The sequence below is a fragment of the Hetaerina americana genome, unplaced genomic scaffold (genome assembly GCF_022747635.1).
Source record: "Hetaerina americana unplaced genomic scaffold, ioHetAmer1.1.p SCAF_1, whole genome shotgun sequence".
Lineage (NCBI taxonomy): Eukaryota > Metazoa > Arthropoda > Insecta > Odonata > Calopterygidae > Hetaerina > Hetaerina americana.
The window spans coordinates 76,290,627-76,317,900 of NW_027286069.1; the positions used below are offsets into that span (position 1 = coordinate 76,290,627).

Sequence of the window (27,274 nt, forward strand, 5' to 3'; positions counted from 1 at the left end):
GTTCGTTAGTTTGAAATATTAGCAAATTTTTAAATTATATTTTAAAAAATTTTCCGCAAAATATTGTGATTTGTTAAGTAAGTAATAAGTTGATTATTGACAAGCATTTTTTTGTGCAGCAATACAGATAGCTCTTTAAAACTTTCTAACATTAAAAACCTGTGTTAAGTAAGCTATTAACTATGGAAGAATGCAGCATTTATACAAGTAGAAATGAGCTTCATGGGACAGCTTATAACACTTTTTTGTGATTTATTATTGGAATAATATTACATTGGGCATTTACCAAATTTATTGTTGGTTGTGAATGAACCTACTGTAGCAATTACATAATTTCAAATGGGTCATTATGCTTTGTCAAAAAAACTTAAAACTTCAGTCATTTCCTTTAGCATGCCATGTCTTTGGAAATATATTAACTGCTAAAATTCAACAAATTTATGGTTTATAAAAGTTGACTTTACTATTTGATTTTACGAGAAAAATTTCTTCTGTTATATTCTGGAATGGTTGTGTAAAAACATAATTATTAAGCAAAATCAAAAATCACAGTTTTTAAAATTATTTGTGCATATTTGTAGACTATATTCGTAAAAATATCATATGAAATATTTGGCTGAATTTCCTGAGGATAAAATATTCAATCACAGTTTGGAAAAAGTACTGTATTTTTCCATCGATAACTCATACCCTGAATTTTGTAGTTATCATGAATTTATGAGGATACCGTGTGCCCCGGGCTTCAAAGTTATCTTGAAGGTACATAGATAGCTTCTGTATGTACATAAGCATATGTATAAAATGGAGTGCAATCAGATGCATTCTTCCAGACTAATTTATTTTTGCAAGACTCTTCTTTAAATTACTGTGTGCATAGGAATATAAATGTTTGAATTTTTTAAATTTTCATTACATAACGTGCAGTGTCAGCTTTTCCATCATCTGTATATTTTTGTATAGATAACACCCACATTATCGATGGGAAAATACGTTAATCTTGAGACTTAAAAATTTGGAGAAAACTTGACATTATCAGTATTACCTGGGGGACTATTACACAAGATAGCATTATGATAATTTTGAGTAACAGTCTATGTAATTTTTATTCATTCATAAATAAGTACCTTACATTACTGTCTCAACACAAAAGAAAGATGTTTATGACTCAATTTACTCTGGAAAGAACATTTTTTACTCATTTAAATGTACTTATATGGAGTGAATAAAAATAATTGAGTGATAATGGTCTATGTGCCAAGAAATTATCTCCACAACATTGAAAGGCTCTAAATAATTAATTTATAGGTGCTCAATAATAAGTTGATTTAATTATTCAACATGTGGATTGACTTCATGTTGTTGGAATGGCTTTGTTGTTCTCATATGATGCAAGTATCAGCAAGCACTTGACATGTTTTGCCAGACTACTGCCAGGTTTTCATAGCCAAATAAAATATTTATTTAAATTTGAAATGAAATGTAGTGAGCTAATATTGGTTGGAAATGTTTCATTTCCATTTCCTTGATGTCCCTGATTATTATTATTTATTATATATAGATTATATAGATTATTAAGATTATATATATTATATAGATTATATAGATTATTAAGAAGTTCAGTGCTCTTTCAGACTTAGAACTTCACCTTTATTCATCTTCATATTTAGTGTGGAATAATTAGTATTATTTGTACACATGCACTCCCATGTTTTCTTAATTATTATCATAAGGTAATCTACCAGTTAACGTAGGTTTTTGGATGGACACAACTACCAAATAAATATTTTGTGACTCCTAACAAAAAACAATCCAGTAACCTAATCTACATCAGGTCCCTCTTCATCTCCTTCCTCCCTTCATCCCGTCCAACATCCCTATCCTGTTCCTGCCCTTTCCTCATTTGCCCAACATCCTCTCCTCTATCACAGTCTTCAACATCCCACTGCCAATCAATACGCCCGTCATCCATTTTTCCTCCCTCCTTAGGATTTCTCCCAACAAACCCCTCTCTTCGTCTACCATACCAAGTACTTCCTCATTTGTTTTCTTCTCGGTCAATTTCACCTTCTCCATTCTTCTCCGCACCCATTATTCAAAAGCCTCCAATCTACTTCTATCACTCGGCTTCAGTGACCACTTTTCTGTACATAGCTACGCTCCATATCAAAGTTTTTACAAGTCTTTTCTTAATATCCTTACTCAATGTCCCTGCCATCAACTCCCTCCTCCTTGCCTAGCGCAATTCTTCCCCTTATGTCCCTACTACTTTGACCGTGTTGGTCCAAAACACTTCTGAGATATGTAAACTGCTCTAGATTTTGCCCTCCTATTTTAATGTTTAGCTTAGCCTTTTTCTTCCAGGGAAATCACATAACCTTTGTTTTATTAATATTGATTCTCACCCCACATCTGTCGCACTGAATTTCCCATTCACTCAGCAATTCTTGCAACCCCTTGGCTAACTGACAAACTAGAGCTTGGTCATCAGCAAACCTAATTGATTCTATGAATTCCGCTCCGACTTTTATTCCTACCTCCGATTCTTCCCATGCCTCATTAATCATTTTATCCACGTACGAACGTTGAACAGCAATGGTGATAATAGTCTGCCTTACTCCTTTTCCTAACACTGCCCATCCGGACTCTCTGTTCCCCACTTGCATCTGGGCAGTCTGAGACATGTACAGGTTGCAGATCAGCCTCCTATCTATTCCTATTTTCTGCAATATACTCATTAGTTTTTCCCAAATCACTCTATCAAATGCCTTTTCAAAATCTACGAATTAGGCAAATACGTCCTGATTGTATTCTATAATCCTCTCAATGAGTGATCTCATTATTGAAATGACATCGCACATGCCTCTCCCCATCCTAAACCCAAACTAATCATCCCCTAAGTAATCATTTGCCTTGCTCTCCATCCTTTGGTTGATAATCCTGAGAACCACTTAAGCTGCATGAGAAATCAAAACTATTGTTCTGTAGTCCGTACCTTTTTTGGAATAGGAGCTATCACTGATCTCACCAAGTCTTCCGACCAGATTCCTTCCTCCTAGATACTACGAGCCAGTCCATATAGCCTCTTCCTCCCACATTTTCCTAAACCTTTTAGTAGTTCTGCAGGAATTTTATCCATCCCCACGGTCTTATTTAGCTTCATCTCCCTTAATGCCTTTTCTATCTCATCGTCTAGTATGCCTAGACCTAAGCTATCTTCATCTACCTCTTGTTCCTTTTCTATGTCTAACCTTGTTGGCCTAAGTTCTTTACAGTTCTTCTATATATTCCTTCCATCTCTCTTGGATCTTTCCTGCATCAACTATTATCTTAACCACGTTATCTCCATCTATTAGCATAGATCTTCCCTTCTTACTTCCCAACAGTGATTTAACCGTGCTGTATAGTGCACCAATTTCACCCTTCCTCTGCAAACTTTCCATATCCTCGCACTGCGTTTTCCCCCATGCTTCATTTGCTTTATTGTTTACCCGTCTCAATTTATTGTTCAATTCTTTGTACTTCATTTTGCCTAATTCTATATTTACATTCTTCCATTTTTGCCGGTCATCCGTCTTTGTAATTATATCATCCGTGATCCATGGTTTCCTTGTCCTTTTAGCGTTAATGGTTCCAATAGTGTCTTTTGCGGCTTTAGACAACCCTTTCTTGAAACTCTCCCATTTTTCTTCGATAGTACTTAGCTCCTTACCATCCTCCATGATTTCCTCTACTGCCTGTTTGTATTCCTTCCTTTTCAAACCATTTAATGCTTCTACATTCCATTTTCTAACCCACCGCCCCTGGCTTATCTTTTCGAAATGGATGTTGCTCTTCATAACAATTAAATTGTGATCAAGAGTCCGCATCTGCTCCCAGGAAACGAATTTATCACACTGTTCCTAAACCTGTGTCTAACCAGGATATAATCTAGCTGATACCTTTCTGAGTCACCTGGCATTTTCCATGTATACCTGCATCTTTTGTGGTGTCTAAACCAAGTGTGGTGATGATTAACCCCTATCTCCTGCAGAATTCAATTGCTTTCTCCCCACGGTCATGCCTCGTGTCTAAACCATAGTTCCCCACCTTATCACAGTGTCTTCCTTCGCCCACAGTCGCATTCCTATCCCCCATCTCTATCAAATGTTTTTCTGCAGAAATACACACAATTATGCCCTCTAACTGATCGTATATCCTATCGACTTCTTCCCCCTTATGATTGCTTGGTGGGATGTATACCTGAACAATGACCCAAGTTTGTTGTTTCTGCTTTTATATCTACTGGTAATATTCTATCTGTTGCTTGCTCTATGTTGACTATGCTTCATCCTATCTTTTTATTCAATATTATGGCAATCCCTCGTTGGCCCATGTCTACTCCACTGTATATTACTGTATAACTATTACTCCAGTAATCCCTGCTATCCTTTATCTCGTCTTGCATAAACCCAGAATATTTATGTTTCCTCTTTCCATCTCCCGCTTAATATTCTCTAATTTTCCCTTCCTCAACATTGTCCTAACATTACAAGTTCCTATTCTAGCTAAATTGGTGTTCTTCTTCTGTGTCTTCTGCCCCGCTGCTTTCCGTTTTCCCTTGCGTTTGGTGGGAGATGACCGCAGGAGCCTTGCCTCCCCCGCTGCTGGGCACGACACCCGGCTGATTGGGCCGAGCCCCATAGTTCCCAGGACTATTCTTTGTAGTGTCCATCATTTCTTTATCTTGGGAATGATAATGGAGGTGATTTCCCGTTGCCTTCGTCAATAGTGTTTTTAACGTGACACCATCGCTCAATGGCCACCCCACTGGGGTCAGATGCCTTTGCAGCTGCCTCACTGAGGAACAGATGTGTACCGCGTGAACTACCTTTCGTCTGGCTCTTAACCTTCGACCTATCTGGCATGGGTGATCCTACTAGGAGCAATTATTATTACTCCCACCAGCACAGCTCTAGGTTTCATTGGAACGTACAACCCCTTCTGTCATGTCAAGGTTGTAGTCCATGGGAGGTTTTTCTTAACTGAGGGTGAAATATAAATATCAATATGTTTGTTCTGCATTGAAGTTAGAGTGATGCCAGCAAATTAATTTTTGACTGCATTCTATGATGGCAAACTTTTTTGTAATAAAAAACTTCATGTGCATTTTATGAATGCTCTACTTTTCTTAGGAGTGTTTTTTTAATTAGTACTTTCTATTATCAACATTCAGGATGGTGAGGCAGTTGTTGAAACATTCATTACCAATGTGAAAGAATTGCAGAAGAAGGACCTCGGTGATCAAGAGCTGGCTGCAGCCTTCACAAAGTTAAAAGAAGAACTGAAATCTGTTAAAAATCCATATGTAGATGCCATTTTAAAATCTGTACCTGTGTAAAAGTATTATTCATTTGTGCCAATCAAAAATATTTTGTAATAAAACATTTATACATATACAAAAATGTTCTGTTTTCATTTAAAGTAAATACTTTCTCATCGTCATGATGTACTGTTTAGGGCTTTAAATGAATATACGCCATAATTATCTGATATAAATGTGCAGGATAATATCATGAATGCTTCTGTACAGTGTAATACTTGATAAGGTATAATATAAAATTAAAACATAATTAAATTCACACCTTAGTGATTAGGTTTGTAAAATAATTTGATGAAAGCTAAAAGGCTCTAAGCCATGTGCCGGCTTGTTCTGTAACTAATTAATTTAACATCATAATTAATTAAGGCTCCTAAAGAAACTTCCAAAAGTTTTAGCAAATGGTATTTTGGTAATTTGTTTACAAAGCATTCAAGTATTTATTATCATGGACATTAGGGATGAATGGGAAAGGAGGAAAGGGGGAGAGAAACCTGGCATCGGCATAAGCCTATTCTTAACAAAAGACACCAAGGGGTCCACAGTTTAACATAAGGATGATGTACTTACTTACTCAACAAACTCTCCACAAAGCACCTCAAGTAGGGATCAGGATACCACTGAAAAAGATCTGTCGCCCCCCGGATTCAAACCCGAGCCCTCAGGGTGAGAAGCCAGTACACTAGTCTCCAGCCCAACCCGATCCCCCTTGGAAGATATTTATTGGTTTAAATATAGCTGAATATTGTGAGACATGAAATATGTGAAATGTATTCATCAGAAGGTGCTCCTTAATTAATTCAATGTCTTGTTATTATGGCATTGTATCTTCCAATGGCTCAATTATTGTCATTTTTTGGTCAATAGTTTGATGAGCTTGGTGCAGCATATGCATTATGACTGCATTAACTTGGTGACATGAGGGTATTGTTTTTAAGTAATTGTTACTAAGAAATAACCTACATCTGGATAAAATTCATTCTGAACATTAATTGATCCTTATGTGCATAATGTTGTAAATTACAGCTAATAATGTTAGTTTGTTTTGTTCTAGGAAGCTGTATATTGTGGCAACTTTAAGTATGGAGAAATAGTCTCGGATTGTGATTAAGTTTCTTTATTTGAAAGGTTACATTGCCTGGCAAATCCACGATGAAATGATGGCTGCTTTTGGAAATGATAGCCCATCATATGACACAGTTGCGAGTAAAAGGAATTTTCCAGCTGGCCACATGTCCCTCACAGACGACCCAAGAAGTGGAAGACCATCACTCATAGACAACGCTATCACAGGGAAGAAAGTGGAGGACTTGATCCAAAGAGGAACCATTTTAATGATCATGAATGAGAATGATCTTCTCTATGGCAGTGGGTGGAAAATTATGCATGAAGAACTGCACTTTTTAAAGTTGTTACCCACTGGGTTCCACGACTTCTAAGCTCTCTTCGAAGGCAAACGTGATGTGTCCTGTCAAGGGCCATGTTGAATCTTTTCGAGCAAGACTATGATGATTGTTTTGGTCACCTGTGAACAATGGATGAATCTTGGATATATCAATATGATCCAGAGACCAAAGAGGACCCTAAGCAAGGAGTAAGAGTACAGTGACTCACCTCCCCCAAGAAGGCTTAAGTGCATAAGGCTGCGGGTAAGGTCAATGCGGTCTGCTTTTTTTGGGACTGTCGTGGAGTCATCTAAATAAACTACCTGGAGGAGGATCGGATCATCACTGTTGCCTATTACTGTACGTACACTGCTGAACAAATTGCGAATATCCTGAAGAAGAAGCAGGTATGAATCACCAAAGGCATGCTTTCTTGCCAACAATTCACCTTCTAACTTATCTCAAGTTGTAGTCGAGGAATCAAAGTGATGTGGCTTTGAAATTTTGCAACATCCTCCCTATTTCCTCGATTTCACCCCATGTGAATTTTTCTTATTCACAAAAATCTTTGTGGGGTAGAAAATTTGACAACACCAATATCATTCAAGAGGAAGAACAATGGTTGTCAAAGCCATCTGCTGAGTTCCATGACAGCCTTTGAAAAGGTCAAGTAATGCCCAACTCTGAATGATGTGTATTTGGAGAAAACTTCAAATTAGTATATAAAATTATTTTTTCTCAATAATTTTTAGTGATGATTAAAAGTTTACCATACCTCCTTTTTAAGTTATGCTAGAGGGGAAGCACAGATGAAGCAGTAAGTTTGAGGGAAATATGCAACATAGACATTTAACAGTGCCTGAACCTGGTTTGAGTGGGTTTAAGTTAGAATTAGGATGATTCCCGAGTGTAAGGCAATTTACAGTTGCATAATCAGATAGATGTAAACTTGCATGTTCCGGTGGAGATGACGTTAGCCACCCCTATCCTTCCCTTCTATTTTCTTTCCCTTCTTTGAGTCGGGCACAGTGTTTAGGGAAGTGAGAGGGGTGGAAGGTACCATCTTGCCCATGACCTAAAAAATTTTGAATGCCGCAAACGAACATGAAGGTGATGTGAGCATTTTCTTCGATTGGGATTATTCATTATGAATATGTCCCCAAAGGATAAACAGTGTATGGGCAGCACTGTATAGAGGTTTTGAGAAGGTTAAGATGTGCCATGCTGCAGGAGAGACCACGAGTGTAGAAAAACAAGTCTAGGTGCTTTCATCACGACAATGCACCGGCGCACACATCATTGATTGTTACAGAGTTTTTGGTCAAATACAGCACTCCGGTGATCCCCCAGTCACCCTACTCTCCGGTTCTTGCTCCAGCGGACTTTTTCCAATTTTATTAGTTGAAATCTGCCCCGAAAGGACACCAATTTGAAAATATTGAAGACATCCAACAAAATTGTACAGCAGATTTGAAGGCTATCCGAAAAGAATCGTTCCAGGCATCATTTGAAAGCTGGAAAAACATTGTGAGTATAGTAATCGCAGCCAAGGGATATATTTTGAAGGCGCTAAGCATCATGAAAGTGTAACTAACAAAATCAAGTATTTATTCAAAGTATCGTCTTTTTTTCGCCAATCACTCCAGTAAAAAAATGTTCCCACATTTATCAATTTTTTGTTAGCCTATATGCAAGCTATGTCCCAAGACTAGTGGGACTTATTTTTTCCCGGATAGACAGATGGCGGTTTCTCTGGCTGGGTTCAAGGAGGGGAGTCTCAGGAATGGCTGTAGGTTGGTGGTAGTTAGCTCCCTGGCTTTTTGGAGTGCGGATCATTCATTTGCAAAACCTCTATAACATGACTTCGTCATGCTCCATCATGAACCGTTTATTGAAACAGTGGTATGCCATCAAATTTTACGTGAAACTGGGCAAACCTGGGAAATAGATAGATAGATGGATAGAGGTCTTTATTTGGGCAAAATTGAGACCAAATGGTCCCTTCTTCCATTTAACCCATCGTCGTATACATACTGTATTAGGCATTAAACTTATAGTTACATTCACATGTACACATAATACATATAGACACACGTAAATTCATTTAGCACAGATTTGCACATCGAAAATAAAAAAGTATATATATATATATATATATATATATATATATATATATATATATATATATATATATATATATACACACACACATACACATACATACACATACACACACGTACATACATATATGCATACACATACCTACACATATACATACATATCCACACACACTTACATACACACATAAACATACATACATGCATGCATACACATACATAAATACATACATAATGCGTGCGTACATATACACCCTTACATACATACATATGCGTATATAAATTAAGAATACACCTACACATACTCAAATTAAATGACTTGAAGATAGAGAACAATAAAATGAGGAAAGTCTAAGCAAAGAATGAGGTTGTGGGAAAAGCTAGGCAGAGCGTGGCATTGCTCAACTAGTAAAAACCCACGCAGGAAAAACACCCACGAAGAGAAGGGGGGTGAGAAAAACCTGCTAAAACCCTATTAATTAGAGGAAAGATTTAACCCACATTGTAATAATCATTTTTACATAGTATACATATTATTAAGTTACTGAAATTGAAATGGAGAAATTAAATACATTGGCAACACATGCGGAGTAATGAGAAACGTAATATTTCTAAAAATAATGATGCAAACTCCTACCGCTTGAGATGACAAAACAAAAAAGCAGAAAAAAAGTAGACACAGTGATCTGTATAGCAGCTGAGTGGAATGACGGTGGGTATACTGGTTAAGTTAAGTACCTGAGGAAAATGAACTTGTGAAGTGCTCTTCTAAATGTTGTTGTTGATGAAGAGTTTTTTATGTCATCTGGGAGAGAGTTCCACAGACAGCATGCTGTAACATGAAAAGATTTGTGATAGATTTCCGTGCGATGGTGTGGGACAAGAAGTTTATTATTACCCCTAGTATTTCTGTTGTGGATTGAGCTGATGAAGAGGAAATTTTTGTATAGATATTTAGGTGTGTGGTTTGAAAGTATTCCATAGAAAAGTGAAAGAATATGTAAATGCCTGCGGCCTTCTAGCTTTAACCAGGATATTCTATTAAATGAGTCGGAAATATGATCGTATTTCCTAAGATCACATATGAACCGCACACAGGAATTATGGGTCCTCTGGAGTTTGGTTTTCAGTTCGCCTGAAAGGTCTTGGTATACTACATCACAGTAATCAAAGTGGGGTATGGGAAGAGAGGACACAAGAAGCATCTTTCAGGAGGGGGGAGCAATGTACTTTAACCTTTTCAGTGAATGCAGGGATGAGTTAATTTTTCTGCAGATAGCAATTGCATGATCAGTCCAAGATAATGTTTCATTTATGGCTAAATTATTTACTGTCCTTAGGTATGGTATGACAGATCCTTGCAATTTTAGTGGTGGTAGTTTATCAATACTTATTTTAGAATGTAGTTTATAGTATCCGATTATAATGGACTGACTTTTGATTGGGTTTATTTTCAATAAATTTTATATTCCCTATAGTGACAAAGCAGCTAGATCTGAATTAAATTCTTTTTTAATTGTAGGTAGGTCTTGAAGGCGGGAATGGTGATATATTTGTAAATCATCGGCATAAAGGTGATAATTGCAATTTAAAATGCCTTTACTAATATCGTTAATATACAGGGAAAAAATCAAGGGTCCAAGAATGGATCCTTGTGGAACACCCCTGTATATTTGAAGCCAGTTAGAGGATGAAATAGGAGTAATGACTCTTTGGAATCAGTAGAATGGAAATAGACTCATAACATGCTCACGGCAGCTTATAGTGATAACGCCATAGGTAGAATGGGTGTTTTTGAGTGGCAAAAGTTGTTTCGGGTCGGTAGAGAAGATGTTAAAGATGCTGAACCTTCAGGATGCCCTTTGACCTCAAAAAGTGATGAAAATCTGGCGAGAGTGAAGGCTTTGTTGGACAGGAATCACAGAGTGTTCGCATAATTTATGATGAACTTAGCATCCCTATAAAAGCATCGACCTTTTCGAAAGAATGGCCATGAGAAAGGTGTGTGTGAATTGGTGCAGCAAGTGCTCTCACAAGCAAAAGGAAACTTGTTCGCAGATCTGCCAAGAGCTTCACGATCCTGCCTCAGCTACCCTACAGCCCTGACATTGCCCCACCAGACTTCTTCCTCTTCCCCATATCAAATCCCATGCTGAAAGGATGCCACCACGGATAGGTGGAAACTTTACAACAACTGTGACAAGGGAGCTTAGCAGTATTCTGGGCACTGCCGTTCAGTAGGCGTAGGAGACGTGGTAACCCACTATCAGTGGTATGTGGATGAACAACAGTGCTACTTTGAAGACTTTTGATTGAATATATCAATTCTGGCAATAAATATATTTTAATTGATTCAGTCCTACTACTTTCGGGACGGATCTTGCAAGTGACTTGTTTTGCATTTTTCAAAAATTCAGAATGTATTACCCATAAAGAAACAGAAAGAGCAAATTGATCAATTATTTAATGGCGTTCATGTGTCAGATTCATTTTAATTTAAATGTCCTGAAAACTAAGCCAATTTTCACAAAACTTTTTGTTTGGCTGTCAACGTGAACAATGTTGTAGGTATTTAGACATTGAAATATCTTGTCAGGTCTCGGTTTATTTTCGTAATTTTTTTTAAAGTTTTCATGTTCCTTTCTTTATTTCTATCCATCTATTAAATATTATTATCACTCTTTCTGGAAGCCTTAGACTGAAATAATTCTTCTTTCGATTCGCTCATTAATACTGTTTCATCTCAAATAATACGCAAATATATCCCCTATTCCAACAATAACCTTATAATTCATTTATTTATCTGCTTGTTTACTGACTCAAATGGAAGCCTCTATGTTTTTGACAGCCCATTCCCTGTGAAATGCACTCTTTATTAGCATTGCTATTAGCATCCTAATGTACCCATCAGCTACGCTGAGCCTCACCTTCTGTCAATTGCACTCCATTCTCTTACTATTTTGATATGTATCCCTTCTGTCAAATTATCTCAGCTTTCTTTGCAATCCTTACACGTACTCTTATCACCCTTTTCTTCATGCAATAATGTTTAGTGAAGAAATTGGCCAGCTATCGGGATAATCACTGCCAAGACTACTGGGCATAATTATTTATAAATCCCTTTAAAAGTTATAACATTCATTTATGCAGGTGAGAAAAAATATTTTCTACTACCACCAAGATCTGTACCGACGGCGGCTCCAAGCAGACTCGAGCCCAGACCCTTCTGCGAACGCTCAGTGCATCCTCAGTGCAAAACACTTGCTTCTAGCCTAGAGCTGAACCCAGTTGGAAAAGGCTATGTCATTAGATAATGTAATTATTATTTTATTTTTTATTTTTTTTCTAAGTGTGAATATCGATATTTTATCATTAGCTATTTTGATCAAAAAAATAAAAGACTGGCAAGACTTACTTTCTAATATTAGATTCTTTTGCACTGGTATTGATATAAATTAAATTTGGCATGCTCTAATAATATTATTTTATATGTTTAGGTGCAGCAAAAGTCTAATCAAATCACTCCTATTACAGGGAAAGGTGATAAAACACGAGTTTTTCCAACTGAATGAAACAAAGGTAAATGATTGATAAAATGCTCTTCCAAATTTTGGCATATTGGTAGTGTAATTGAGGAACAGATTATCTATTCATTCTAGTTTAACTTCCCGCCTCACAACGATTATTTATTACCTTTCTCGTTGTCCAAGAACCTATCGCTATGAACATATGTTGTCATCAACTTCCACTTCTATGGCCAATTCATACCAAAACATAGCTGAGAAAAAGAAAATGCATCGCAATGGCAATGGTTGTTTAAGCTGTGGACAATACAGACCAGAAAATTTGCAGATATTACTAAAGATACTTGTTACGTTTTTAGATTTAATACCACACACTTGAGAAAAAGGAAAAAGGTAATGTAATTATTACAATAGATGGGATAAAGTGATTTAAATGATGGCAAGTAAACTTACATTGTCCGCATAAAAGAAGTCCTTAGGCAGTTTTGATTTGCTTCCGCAAACATTACGGAATTTTTCTATGAATCCAGATCTCCTCTGCTGCAACATTAGTTTGTGAATCACCTTCTGCCAAGAGTGTCTTACCTACCTCGTACTTTGACGACAAATGGTCTCTACTCTATCGGCTGGGGAAGTCAAAGGTCCATGGTTCAAGTGCGGCCCCTGGAAACTTTTTTCTGCTTGTAATATGGTGTGGATCTAACTTACTCCCCAACCTCATACTTGCTCCTTATATGTTCATCACTATCACTTTTTGTTATATCATGTATATTCTACGTGAATTCTACCACATTTTACAAAACAATGAGTTCATTTCACTTCTATTCCCATGCTGTCCCTATGTCTCATTTTTATGCCCGTCAAACTTGGACAGGAAATTTTCAAATCTGTTCAAATCCATTTTCAAATCTACTACGTTACTTTTGCGCACCCTCCATCTTTCCTACTCCCCTCTCCCCACAATATGACCCCAACATGCCAAACACCACAATCGTTTTCAAACTATAATCTCTCCAACTCCAGAATCCTTAGCCAAAAATAATTCCTTTGCCACCTGTACCTTAGCAAACATTATCAGCCACCTCTCCTTTAATTTCTATCTTGCCTACCACGTGGGTGAATGAACTACATGCCGTTCCCTTCACATGAACAACCACTTCTACCATACTAAATCTCACACCTTCCTTTATTTTTTTGTTTTATTTAGAATTCTGCGAGCAACCACTAGGGTGTGTGGTAGCGGATGGATTACACAGCAGGCTACCGTTGACCCTAAACACCTTTCCCTCCAAGCGCAGTCGGGAAAACATTATTTTATTCTGATCCCTTATTGTTCATGAGAAAAATGAAATTTTAAATCTATGTCTTTTGCACTTAATCTCTTGAATTCCATCACGGTTATCTCTCCTTTTTATTTATTTGGTATTCTGTGAGCCATCACTAGAGTGAGTGGCAGGCGGTGATTACACACCAGACTACCCTTGACCTGAGACACCTTTCCCTCCTGGGAATACCCCTCTCCTCAAACCTTGTTTCTAAATGTCCCACACTATCTCTTACAGGTTACCCATCAAATCACTAATAGCCTCCACACTCTTCCCTCCTCCGAAACAACAGGACCTAATTCCTGGCTTCAGCCACATTGTATATATAATAATCAATTCCTTTTCTGATTTCACCATTCTAAACAGTCCTGGCTCACTTTCAATATTGTTAGATGGAACCTGCTCTTCTAAAAAATCATATATGTACTGCAAATAATCTAGTCTAGGTGAAACTTATACTTTCCTTTCCATCTGAATCAACAATCAAAGAATTCCTTGCAGTTTCTTGTTCCAAAATGTGCTCTCACCTACAATATTTCTTTGATATTTTCTTTTCCATTTTTATTCTCCACATTCTACCTCTCACTGCATCTATTGCATGCTCAAAAACACAGAATCATCAATTATCTGGTTGCTTAAGTCACTCCACCCACCAGGACTCAAGGATTTTCATTAAGCTACATTGTCTTTGCTTCCTCAAACATCGGCCTAATCCTTAATGAGATAATTTTTCACTTCCAAATCTAATCTCGATCCTGCCCATTACATTGTAACCTACCCTATCCTTTCCTTTCTGTATCTTCCTCCTCCCTCAACCCTCACTTTCTCCCTCAATGCAACATTTACAATAGAACAGTACACTCTCAATTTATTATTCTTCTGCTGACAAAGAAGCCTCCTTAATTTAACTTTGTAAGAAAACTGGCTGAAACCCAGCCTGGCAAACTTGGAAACCACATATAATATTTGGGCACAATAGCTTTCAAATTGCAATGTTTGATACTTTCATGTGAATGTTGTTTCAAGTCCAGGAATCTACTCCCAATGTCTTTGACTTTCATCTGAAAGTCTCAGACATTGGAAGCAGATTTCTCAATTATTGTAAATCACAAAAACTGTATAAATGGCCCAGACCTACATATGTCTAACTATTTTTATATACTTATTTTGATTTTTGGATAAATTCACCGAAAATAAGTATTTTTTTGCCAGAAGGAAAAATCAACCAATGGTATAACAGAATACTTTCTTGCCTATGCGTAATAATACTGCATCAACTTAATACTTTTATAAATCTTTTTATTATCAAGTATAAAAATTTATACTCCCTAAAATACATGTAGATAAATAAATTTTTCTATCAATGAAAATTTTACGCACCTTCCTCCACATTCTTCATGATATTGGAGTTATCATCAAAATGTCCTTTGAGCACATATGCTGAAGAATTCCTCCTCCAATGGAATCATTTTGCCATAGCCTCAAACCTTGACTCTTGGTGGCAAAATGGATGACAGCTAAAGGCAGAGGCATCGTCGAGCTTTTAGCTCAACAGAGCTGGATTTCTTTTGGCAGTCTCTGTGGTTCACTGCATTCCTCCTTCGATGGACAATAATAATCTCAGCCAGCCAGAATGCACTAGTGAGCAGCAGGAGTGTGTTTGGGACATGGATGCAGAGGGAATAACTGCCTGAATAATCCCGCACCCAACCTTCACTCGGAAAACAAAAAGGAAGAATGATTATGGGGTTGTCTTATTTGGAATGTCCACCAGAAATGATGCAGAGTTACTTGGGAGGAAAAATGACTGGATATTATAATGGTTAGACCATTGTGTAGCATCATATGAAAAGCACTCATTTTAATCAAAACTTAATTAATGTGACCTGCTGCCTTCTATATAAGACAGGGCTGTCCAACTCATATGTCCTGAGCAATATTTATTCCATGAGCATGTAGAAACCTTGATGGTTCTCTTTCCCTCATTTCTCTCCAGAGGAGGAACTACAGGGTGCAATGCTTTCTTCTGGACAAATTTCAATTTGAATTTCCCGCCATGTTGTAGCTCCTCTGTAGGTCACGATTGGGGTTCTCGAAAGCTATAGGCATCTAGTAAATAGTCATAGCCTCAAAATGGCTGAGAAGTTACATGCAAGTGCGGAGTACAATCGAAGAGCCGCTATTAATGAAAGTATTTGCCCTGGGCATTATATTTGAAAAATTTGGATTCTTCTGGTCCCAGATCAACTGTTTACTATATTTTGGCTAAGTATTATGCTTCGGAGAAGTCTGAGGAAGACTTCGCTAACCCGGTGAGGACATCTCATTCGAGGAAATGTGTGCTTGTCCGGATTCAAGCACTGCACCCTGTAGTTGGTGGTGGTGAGGTTTGGGATGGAGGTGCTTCTCTGTTCATCACTTGGTGGAAGAACTCATGCTCAGCCTAAAAGTGCTGATCCACAACTCTCTGTTAACCAAATATCAAGGAGATTGAGATGGTCTGGTGGCTATGTACTGACTTCCCACAATGAGGGCCTGTATTTGAATCCTAGAGATATTAGATAGTTTTTAGTGGTATCCTGATCCCTACTTGAGGTACTTTGCGGAGAGCTATAGCTCTCCGCAAAGTACATCATCTGTCGGATGGGATGTTAAACTATGGCCCCTTTGGTGCCTTTTATTAGAGTAGGCTAATACTGATGCCATGTTTCTCTCTACCCTTCCTCCTTTCCCATTCATCCCTAATGTCGCAAATGACCTTAGCTGTTAGTTGCCTTCCCTAAAACTACTACTAACAAACATCAATGATAAAAGAGGGCAAAGCATGGCAGGTGGCCTTTTCTTCTGTTCCATTACCACCTGCCAGATTGGAATTCATAGCTCAGAAGGACGTAAGGACTTCCATCTTCTCCTAAAAAATTACTGCGCTTAACGCTCTCATTGTTATATTTATTGGGGGGAAACTATATGGAACAAGGTCTGTGCCAAAATGCACTGGGGCAATGTTTGGACAGCCCTGCTATTGGTCAAAGATATTTTTGATGTAGAATGAATATTATAAAGAAACTATTAGTACACAAACTGTTGAGAGGATAGGGAAGAGGACTGGTCATGATGAATTGGCAGAATTAAGTAGAAGAAAAACATAATTTAATACTTACTAAAGCTAGGGATTTACCATGCATAGATGAATTAAAACCCTAATTAGTAATTTAATGATATTAATACTAAAATTGGAGAACAACCAGAGACTTTTTCTTTTCAACTGCAAGTAATTTTGAAAGTGGATGAACAAATAAGTTTTCTTTTGAAATTCAACATAATTTACTCCAGCAGTGACTATTATCTTTCAATGGTTAACCATGAAAAATTAATCTGTGGAAACTGTTTCAAACCAGTATAGTTAAGGTGTCCCCAGAAACAATTGTAGATGATTTATTAATATCCTATAAGTTGGTGTTACCTGGGGAAAATAATCATTTGAATTTTTTTCAAACAACTTTCACTGGGCATTGAAGTGACTTCAATTTGGGCATACATGATAACTGATAATAGTACTTCAAAATAATAAAAATAAATAATAATTGCAAGAAAAAGTAAAAAAAAGCATTAAAAGATATTTAAGATGTGAATAAAACAGATTTTAGTTTTCAATACATGTACCTCTCTATGCAATCCCTTATTTTAAACTTGGGAGTAATTTGAAAACCAACGAGCATAATGTCAACACAATTTTAAATATGAATGGTAGTGGTAGGTAACCTTGTAGTAGTTGCAGTTCTACATGTACTTGTACTTCCAAAACATTTCCTTTGCCATGTTGGCTGTTTTCTTCTTCTACTAATACTTTGTGTAAATACAACTTGCTGAAGATAAGGCGTTTTGGTTTTTTTCAGTTTTGGAATTTTTTTCCTTGGATACATATAGTGTTATGCTTGCTCCTAGGATCATAATACTGTGACCCACTTCTAGCCTGTATTTAGTTTCTTAGGAGCTAAAACACCAGAGCGTAGCAGCTATGCCTTAGATGGGTTTTGTATCTTACCACCTTTGTGATAGCAGGTGGGCGTGTCCCTCACACAGCTGATTGTTCAAATTAAAGAGAACTGAAATAAATCCTACCCCATGTACTTTTAGTAGACATTCCATCACCCCAACTGTGAGTCTGGTGTGATGTGTCTGTGGTTAGTAAATGAAGGCCAAGGCGACACAAACAATTTTGGGAAGCATAGTCCTTGTTTAAACTCCAAAAACAAGAAACCTGCTGAAAAAACGTGGAAGGGTTGAACATTCATCTGAATAAAAAATACTTACTTTAACATAAATTAAAATTAAGTGGGAATGCTTCAAGAAACCTCTTCTACTCTATTCTCTAGTGGAATTCTAAGACTGATATGGAGGTACAATGAAATTGTACGAATCAGGTTTCATTATTTTATTTACAGAATTTTAATTACATCTTAATAATTATATAGGTACTTCATATTAATTGCTTCAGAAAAAGTTCCACTCTTACTGAATGTTAATCTTTCATGTCTTTTTCTTATTAAATTTTCAGGAAAAATACAAAATATATGTGGAATACTGCTATTCTGTGCCTTATTAATAAATGAGTGAATTATTTTAAAAAATTGACACGATGTGAACTCAGTAAAGAACAAATTTCAAGCTCCTCTTCCATACTGATACCTTACCTAGGACTAGATAAAACGTAACCTGTGCTCATGTATGCATTGGTTAAGCCTAGTGATCACATAATTATTTGTAATCACTGAAATAGGTTTACTACCACAATGTTTGTGGAACTATACTTGTGTAAAAGGGATGGACTGTGCAGGGAGAGAAAATCTTGGGGATATTGTATACATATATTGGGGATCATAGTTAATTTTATAATGACCCCTTTGACAAACTTCTTTGAAGCTGTTGGTCTGTAAAAATTAATTATATTTACTCTATATTACATTACATAACCAGTGTTCTGTCTGAAGGCAGCATGATAGCTTAGTGGTGTATATTCTTGAAAGTTAATCCGAATGATTTCTAATGACACCGAAATTGAATCAAAGATGTATGAATTTCTGAGTATCTGATCTTTCTGGGAGACCACAGATATATTTGTAGAGGATAGAATGGCCTTCTTTTCCAGAGTATGAAAATTCCACCCATAAAAGCTGGGCTGAGTGTTCAGTGTAATGTATTTGCCTTTTGAGTTAAACTTAAGATTGAAGAAGCAATGGATACATTTTTTATTTCTAGTATTTTTATGTTAAATTTACTTCACTGCAAACAGAGAAATTTCTTTAAGTGATTTTACTTTCTGGAAATTGCTATGGCAAGATACCATGTCCATGCTTGGTATGAAACTGTCCATGAAATTCTTGAACTTAACTTGGGAACTTTACTGCTGAGAGGTGCCTTTTTTCAAAAGTTCACTCTAATTCACCGGAATATTCTCAGGAGAGCATGATTACTGCAATTATTCCTGGCCTATTGGATACCACCTTTCATACTATCTTTTGAAATCTTTGAGCTTGAACATATGTTCCTAATTGGTGGCATTAAGGTTTATTTTGGAAAAATACCTGTTACCAATCTGCCTATTGCCCTACTATATCTATTTAAATAGAAGTTCCATCCAATTTGTTTTATGTAATGCCTAATATGGAATAATTTGACTCAGTGTAGGCTACCAATTTGTGTAAAATAAATGAAGCTTTCTAAAATTGAATGAGAACCAGTGCATTCTATTGAAAATATTTAATACATATCACCTTGCCTTAAGCATATAAAATGTGACTTATGTAATTTTAATTTCAATGCTCTACCATAATGCAATGATTGAATCAAAATTTGTAGCATAACTTTCTCATGCCTTTGTTTGAACCGAGAAAGTGAATCTCTAAATTAAGAGCTTAAATTGAGGACTCACCTAGTATGGGACCAAGTATCAATATGGAGACTCCTTTCATCACCATGTTGATCCCCAATGCTGCTGGGAGCTGAGCACTTGAGCAATGCTCAGCAATGGAGAGGTTGAAGTTCACAATGGTTGATCCCCGAACGAAACCACAAATGGCTGATACAATCAAAAGATTGTAGTAATCTGTCAGTTCTGCAATGACTGTGAATGAAAGTAAGCATTGAATATTTCATTTAAAGATCTTAGAGCCTCCTTCCATGAAAAGTACGATTTCCATTACCTGGCTTTTACAAAGATCTCAAACGTTATTAAAATAAGCAATAGAAAACAATATTTTTCCATGAAAGTAGATATGTGCTAAGAGATTAGAGGTGATAAATATCAAATTAAGTCTTGGCCAAGTCTGTTTATATGTTTTTCCAGAGATAATTAATGTAAACAAAATATGCACTGTACACGAACATGTCAACTCAAAGACAGTAAGAGGCCTCAGCAGATATCAAAGAAATAAGTTGATTGTAGCAATACACATGGTAGAAATTGTATTGCAGTAAATCACAATTGCTGAGATCTTCCCTAATTGGTAGGAAATAACAGTTGTTCAGGGCCTTGGGAGAGGAGAAAAAGGGGAGAGAAACCCAGGATTGACACTGGCATATTCTGAATGAAACTTGTTTAGACAATCCCAGTTTATATATTCTATTGTTTCAGGCTTCACTTCGTGGAAGTAATTGATATCCATTATTGAAATAGAAAGAAAGACTCGTACTTTTCCACAGATTTTATTATACGGCACGACGCGTTTCACCGACTTGCGGAAGGATTTGAGGGGGGTGGGCACCTGCGAGCCCCCACCCCCCTCAAATCCTTCCAACCCTCCCCGCCCCCACTCTGTCCTGAGGGTATATATGCTTGCTCTGTCTGTTTTGCAAATTTGTACCTGATGATGCCGCAAGTCGGTGAAACGCGTCGTGCCGTATAATAAAATCTGTGGAAAAGTACGAGTTTTTCTTTCTATTTCAATAATGGAAATCCCAGTTTAATTACATCTGGTGGAGGGTGCTCAAAATCATTCCTACAAGTTTCAAAATCATTGTCAATATATGCTGGGTCATGTTTCTGCACTCAGTAGATTAATTAAATAGGTAATATTGAAATCAAAATGACATCTAATCTCATGCATAAACGATCAAGGTTTAGTTTTAAAAGAAAAATAATTGAGGGCTGAAAAATGATTAGATATATCCGATGGGGTTTCTGGATTTTAAATTGTAGGGACCAAGATTTGGAATTGTGAAATTAGGTATAATGGAAGGGGAATAGTTAACACCAATTATGTGATTTGTAGTTATATTAAAGTTACATAACGTAAGTAAATTGAGTTTTTTGTTATTGCTAATGCAATATTACCTACTGCTGCAAGGTAAATTGGCGAATTCCTTTTACTGTGCCACCAGTGTCCTTTTACTGTTCCACAAAAACATTTTTACACAAAAATAGTTTAAAAAAAAAACATTTTTAAATATATGAACCAGAGTGAACCTAGGACTTACTGGGCATCAATCAGTGAGTGTTTTTTTTCACCAGTCAAAATTCACATTAACATAATGGAATTATGATTAACATGTGTGACATCTAACAAATTCAATGCGGTGAAGGTAGGTATACATTATGATATTATGTATTGAAATCCAGGTTGTAAGATTAAAACATTAAGTGGAAATAACAAAGATGGAATTTTCTTTCCATGATACCAATCTTTACCAGCCAATTAATATCAAGTAGAATACATTCGGTAATGGCTATGATTATGGCCAACTCCTTGCAATTTTCAATACCTAGTTGTTATTTTACCATTAGCTCCTAAGGCAGAGATTACACCTGAAATCCAGTTGGGGTCTCGACATTTACTCCAGTGCTGAAAATTAACTGTAGTCTATACTTGAATAATTATACAAGCCAACTTCAGTTGTCATTGAATAATTATAATTATCTCAATTACTGTAACAATTATTTAGAAGTATGATAAAGAATATATTTGCTATTCTAATAATCTATGATTTCCTTCACCTTTTAAATATCACATCTAAGACCTTATTGGACGAGAGAATTTTGAATAAAAGATTCTGAAAGAACAAATATCATTCAACAACACTAAAGATGCTTGACCAAACCAAGATGAATAGTTTTATGGGCATGCAAACCTTTCAAAGTGACAAATCACTTTGAAAGCTCTCTACAATAGCTATAAATGCAATATAAAACTTTATAAATAACATATAGAAAATTGTGAATTATTGAAATGTGTTTTTGCTTATCGTTGTCAGAAGTTTTCGCATGAGCAACCTACGAGAACTTGTCAATTGGAAATTTTTGAGAAGCAGGCTCCAGATTGTGAGAGAGCCAATTAAGGTAAACAAGGAAAGCTCCAGATTTAGACAAAATTCTCAAGCAAAGGCTTTTTCAGCACTCTTCAATATTACTAACGGGAAAACACCAAGTATTTTGACGCACCACCTGAAAGCCTCTCGCCTAAAGGCAGTGCTTGGGGCGAGCCCACATATCAAATCCAACCGTCTGGTTGGTTGACTGTGGAAAGACAAGCAATCATTATCGATCATACCGATCAACGAGAATACACACTGGGGTATTCCAAAATCTATCAACCCTTCACCATATATTAAAACGCGCTCTCTTACTTACCCGATCTCGATATCGCCAAGCAAACTACGCCCACTAAAAAAGTCCTTCGGTTCCCGGCGCCCAGCTTGTCCGTGATGGAGGGCAGGGCGACCCGGGAGAGGATGTCTGCTCCTGCTAAGGTGGACATGCAAGTCGCAGTCTCCGCCTTTGTGAACCCAATGCTGGTCAGGTAGAAGGGGAATACCATGGCGAAGTTGATGCCGGCTGAGTAGACGAGGGCCAGGCCCACCACGACGTTCACGAATACGGGATCCCCGAGGAGATTCAGGTCCATGAAGGCCACTATCCTGTCCCACACGCTCCCCTCACCCTCCTCCCCCGCCCCCCCGGGTATATCCTCGACCGAGAGGCCGGCCAGCACCTCCACCGGCAGGCCAACGTCCACGCTGGTCACAGACACGCAGGAGGCCTTCCGTGTCATCCACCGTGGGGGCGGGGTCAGGGAGGAGCGCCGCCGCTCGACGGTGATCGACCTCTGACCGCCGGCCACCGACGCCGGCGAGTAGGACTCCCTCCGCAGCCGCTGCCCCCGGAGGTCTGGCAACTCGTCCTCGGCCTCCTCCTCTGCGTCGCCCGCCGGGTGGCGCTCGCCCCTGGGATGTTCCAGCAGTGTGCCGACCTCGCTCTTGCCTCCTTCCTCGCCGCCACCCCTGCCCTCCTCTCCGGCCGCCGGCTCCCTCGCCCTCGCGTGCCAGTGGACGGGGTGGAAGACGGCGGAACCAGCGATGCTGTGCGAGGCGACGGCACCGAGGATGAGCATGGCGCCACGGAAGCCATACTCATCGAGGAGGGCCCGGACGGCCTGGGGCATGAGCATCTGGCCGATTCCCGTGCCGGCGAGGGAGAAGCCGACGGCGCGACCGCGCTTCTCGGTGAAGTAGGCGTTGATGGCGACGAAGGAGGAGGGCAAGATGAAACCCAGACCGAGACCTAAGGGGATGAGGCGGGAGATATCTTTAAATACGCTTTAATGGCAATGTGCTGAGTTTAATTTTATTTCAGTTTTTTTATGCTGGGGATCACAACGTATCGTGAGGTCCTATAAAAACACCATTGAAAACAACATAGTAATCTTGCTCGAGGCTGGATACGACCTCGTGATCATTGTATCATTTGGCACCACAAAACAAGTACAAAAGGCAATATCAAATGAATTAGGGTAAGGGGTCTCCTAATCGTGTCATTAGTGGGGCTTTAACACCCTTGTTATTGATATGTATGAACTGATTCTGCCCACCCCGCAATGTATGGCGAAAAATATTACCCATTTTTGGCCGTGGCCTATTAGATTTTCAATTATTATGAGGGTTACGTGAGTCATGAAGAGATATTCAAGTATATAAAAGTTTAAATGAAAATTTTTCTTCCTTACCGGCCATCATACTGTAGCATATGATGACTTGCCAAGTTGTTTCACACCTACTAGTAATCATGATGCCAGAAGCTGTTAGTATCCCACCAGTCATCGCAACCTTACGGTAGGAAAATCGTCTTATGACAGGTCCGGTCATCAATCCTATTGGAAGGAAAGCATAAATGAATCGACAGCAATTGAGCAAGTGCGTATTAGGTTAGACCATCCAATGGCACGACATGTATTCACATCGTGTTCCGACGGTTACTCGGCAGAGTAGGTGTGCAGGAAAATAAACCAAGGGCCTAATCTTATGACCCCATGACAATGTTAAAAAGTCGTCCCATGAAATTTTTACATATGATAATTTTACGATCCCTCCCCATGGACCACGGCCTTCTCGTAGTGGAAAGGCTCGTGTTCTGATAACCCCTTGAGGAAAGGTTGATGGAGTAGTAGCATTCATTCCTGGTAGGGTCGTACATGCCAGACAGGAAGGCGGTAGGATCCTGAAGACAGTCGGCACAGCGTTTGTCCCTTTGTGAGGCGTCTGACCCCAGTTTCAAGTGGTGGAGTCAAGTTAAAAACACTAAGGGAGCCGAAGGGGAATTCCTTCAATTATTTATCCCAAGCAATCATGAACAAAGGAAAAACAAAAATGAATCCTGGCAACTACGGGATCCTGCCTACTGATGAATCCTAGGGATGAAGAATTAGACAGGGTATATGATGAACTAGAGGAAATATCCGCGGGAGGAAATACTTGCAATTGATGGGACACTGAAATGCTGTGAAGGGCTAAGGGAGAGAGAGTAGTGATGAAGGGGAGTCTGATTTAGGCACAAGGAATTGCTTAGGTACACGTGGAAAATGTCGAGAAAGATATCAGATAGATTACATGTTGGCTAGACATTAGATGGCTGTGTATTTAGAAATAGCGTCATAAATACATAGTTTCCCGGGACTAGATGCAGATGCTCATGAAATATAAAATGAAATTCATGAAATTTTGCTAGATAAGAAATAGAAGGATATGGAAGGTCTAACTGGAACAAAAATGAAGGAATGTCAGGAGGCATTTGATAATTACTGGGTGAGGTTCAAGGGATGAGTATAGCAGAAAACAAGTTGGAATAACTGAAATAAGGATAACGAAAGCAGTAAATGAAACAATAGCGGACGGTAAATAGTAAAAGGATGAGAAGCCCATGGATATCTTGCGAAATGGGAAAGGAAAACGGAGGAATATCAACAAAAAATAAGTAGTAGGAAGCTCAAAGAAATAAGTTATCAGCCAAGACGAGAACCTAAATGGGAAAATAAATGTTACCCCGTCAAGGAATTGCAGTCATTGATGAGCACATAAATCCAAATCAGTGCAATAGGTTTGAGATTAGGAAAAAAAGAACGCAATGAGGTTCTCGCGAAAGGGGAAGGCTTAGATAAACATAAACTTTGGTGAGCCGGTAGAACAGTTTAACTACTTGGTTTAAAGATCTTTGAGCATCCGGGATCTTTCCTATTATAATCCAATTCTGCGGACTAATTACACCCATTCAATGACAACCACAGGATCAACTCAAAGGTTGGTTAGATCGGTGCTGGCACAGCACACCTAATAACAAGCCAAAATGTGTAATTCTCACGTCAGGATATGCGGGGGGGGGGGCAGTTCCTTTACTTGTGCCTCGAGGAAGACCTATTACCCGAACAATCACACAATTGGATTGAGGGAGCTCAGAGATGGCCCTGGAAATCGAATCCGGACCCTCTGGGAAATAGCCCAGCGCTCTACCCATTCGCCTACCACGTCCCCTCAATATTAATATTTGTCTGAAAATCTGTTGTTTGTTTCACTGTGTCATATGTTTTCAATAAAATGATATTATACCAAATGTTTTGGAACTGAGCCTCGAGAAAAAATGGGTTGATCACTAATTTTACTTTAACAAACCTGACAGATTCGTAGTTGCAACCATGACGCTCATGATAATGGCTGCCCCAGTGGTGGACTCTCCTTTCGCTTCCAGCCAATCGCCGAAGAGAAGTCCGAAAGATGAGACGAGTGACTGAGCCGTCATCTGTGTGGAAAAGCGTCAAAGCCATGTAGTCGAAGAATCCGCTATAGCACTCTAAAATATGATGGGAAATTAATAGTTAACCTTCGTAACTCCGGGGGTGATTTGAAGCTTAGAGTGACGTGTTTCATTATGAATTTGAATTATTATATTGTCAATGATTAAGCTGATTATATATAATAAACAATTTAAGGAAAATATTTCAATATCAAATAATCTTCGAATCCATGCTGGTTTCCGGGAATTACCGTCGCGTCGGTTAGTCGGTTGACAACTGTTTCGCCCCCAGTCCTGGAGGCGTCTTCAGGTCGAAGTGATGTGCGTTGCGTTTTGGCCGCTATATATAGGAGACGCTGGCTGGCCGGGAGCTATATATCCCTATATATAGCGGCCAAAACGCGATCTGATGAACGCACATCACTTCGACCTGAAGACGCCTCCAGGACTGGGGGCGAAACAGTTGTCAACCGACTAACCGACGCGACGGTAATTCCCGGAAACCAGCATGGATTCATCAGATAGACGGCGCGGAAGCCTAAGGATTAATATCAAATAATCTTCATTGACAAATAAATGTAAAATTATAACAACTAACTGTTATAAATATATACTACCCGCTATAAATACATGGGTGGTGTGATGGCTCAAATATTACTTAATTTAAAAAACAATGGTCCGTGTACACAAACTGAGTTTTACTCCAATCATTTGGATGTAATCTATTTAATGGAGGTGGACAGGTTTAAGGATTACGAAATATGTTTATGAATTTCACAAAACTCACAATGAGAGTAAAGAATATTTCAAATATATCGTCAACTCAAATTACTAATCTTATTAGATAATAGGCTGTATGGAGAGGCTTTTCAATTTGACGATTTTGTTATTTTTATTTAAAATTTTAGTATTTAGAAAAGTAAAATTATAAAATAACATGAATTTTCCTTGAAAAACGGAGTACTCTTCATGCTTGTGCTGCACTTGTATGAAATTTAATTGATAGTAAAAATAGTACTTCTGGGTTTCAATGGGGGCAGGATTTTTTGTAGGTCCTAGAATTATAGGACACTATCTATTGTAAACATGAAACATGCATGCAGAAGACTGTAGTGAATATTGCTTCGAGGAGAAAATCGAACACCCGGTAACTGCTCATCATCTGCAATAGCTGACGAAAAAACCTCTTATAAAAGAGGTTTGTGATACCTTTTTTCTTTATTTGATAGTTTTTTACTGCAACGGCTGAAATTCTGACATTATATGCCAATACATATTTTTCTCCGAGATATAATGTGACAAGTGAGAAATAAGTGCACAATCTACCAATTCATTAAGGGTGATTCATATCAGGAATCCTTATTCATTTTTTTAAGGTTAATGATTTTATTTAACGCAACAATCCTATTGAAAAGATTAACATACTTGGCATTATTGACCAATATTTGCTAAATAAAAAAATATTACGTAGAAATATTAAAAATACTATGACAGTATTTGGGTAAATATTTT

At 38.0% G+C, this 27,274-nt stretch overlaps 2 protein-coding genes across 6 annotated transcripts in view; one reads left to right on the forward strand and one right to left on the reverse strand.

Annotated features, from left to right (window-relative positions):
* Positions 1-5,406, forward strand: part of spel1 (DNA mismatch repair protein spel1) — a 54,042-nt gene extending 48,636 nt beyond the window's left edge. Inside the window, exon 18 of the mRNA XM_071583323.1 lies at positions 5,213-5,406. Within this exon, the coding sequence (XP_071439424.1) occupies positions 5,213-5,377 (165 nt within the window). The 3' untranslated portion in view covers positions 5,378-5,406. The remainder of the gene's footprint in view (positions 1-5,212) is intronic.
* Positions 5,407-14,989: 9,583 nt separating this feature from the next.
* The window catches only part of LOC139693672 (monocarboxylate transporter 14), a 32,655-nt gene continuing 20,370 nt past the window's right edge, over positions 14,990-27,274 (reverse strand). For 4 of the 5 annotated variants that reach the window (XM_071591914.1, XM_071591923.1, XM_071591939.1 and 1 more), the window contains 5 exons: positions 25,642-25,768; positions 23,706-23,849; positions 22,334-23,263; positions 19,640-19,831; positions 14,990-15,418 (listed from right to left, as the gene is read on the reverse strand). In XM_071591914.1, coding sequence (XP_071448015.1) covers positions 15,225-15,418; positions 19,640-19,831; positions 22,334-23,263; positions 23,706-23,849; positions 25,642-25,768 — 1,587 coding nt within the window. In that variant the 3' untranslated portion in view covers positions 14,990-15,224. Of the gene's footprint in view, positions 15,419-19,639; positions 19,832-22,333; positions 23,264-23,705; positions 23,850-25,641; positions 25,820-26,013; positions 26,057-27,274 lie in introns of those variants that run through there. The other variant, XM_071591948.1, reaches the window with a different exon arrangement.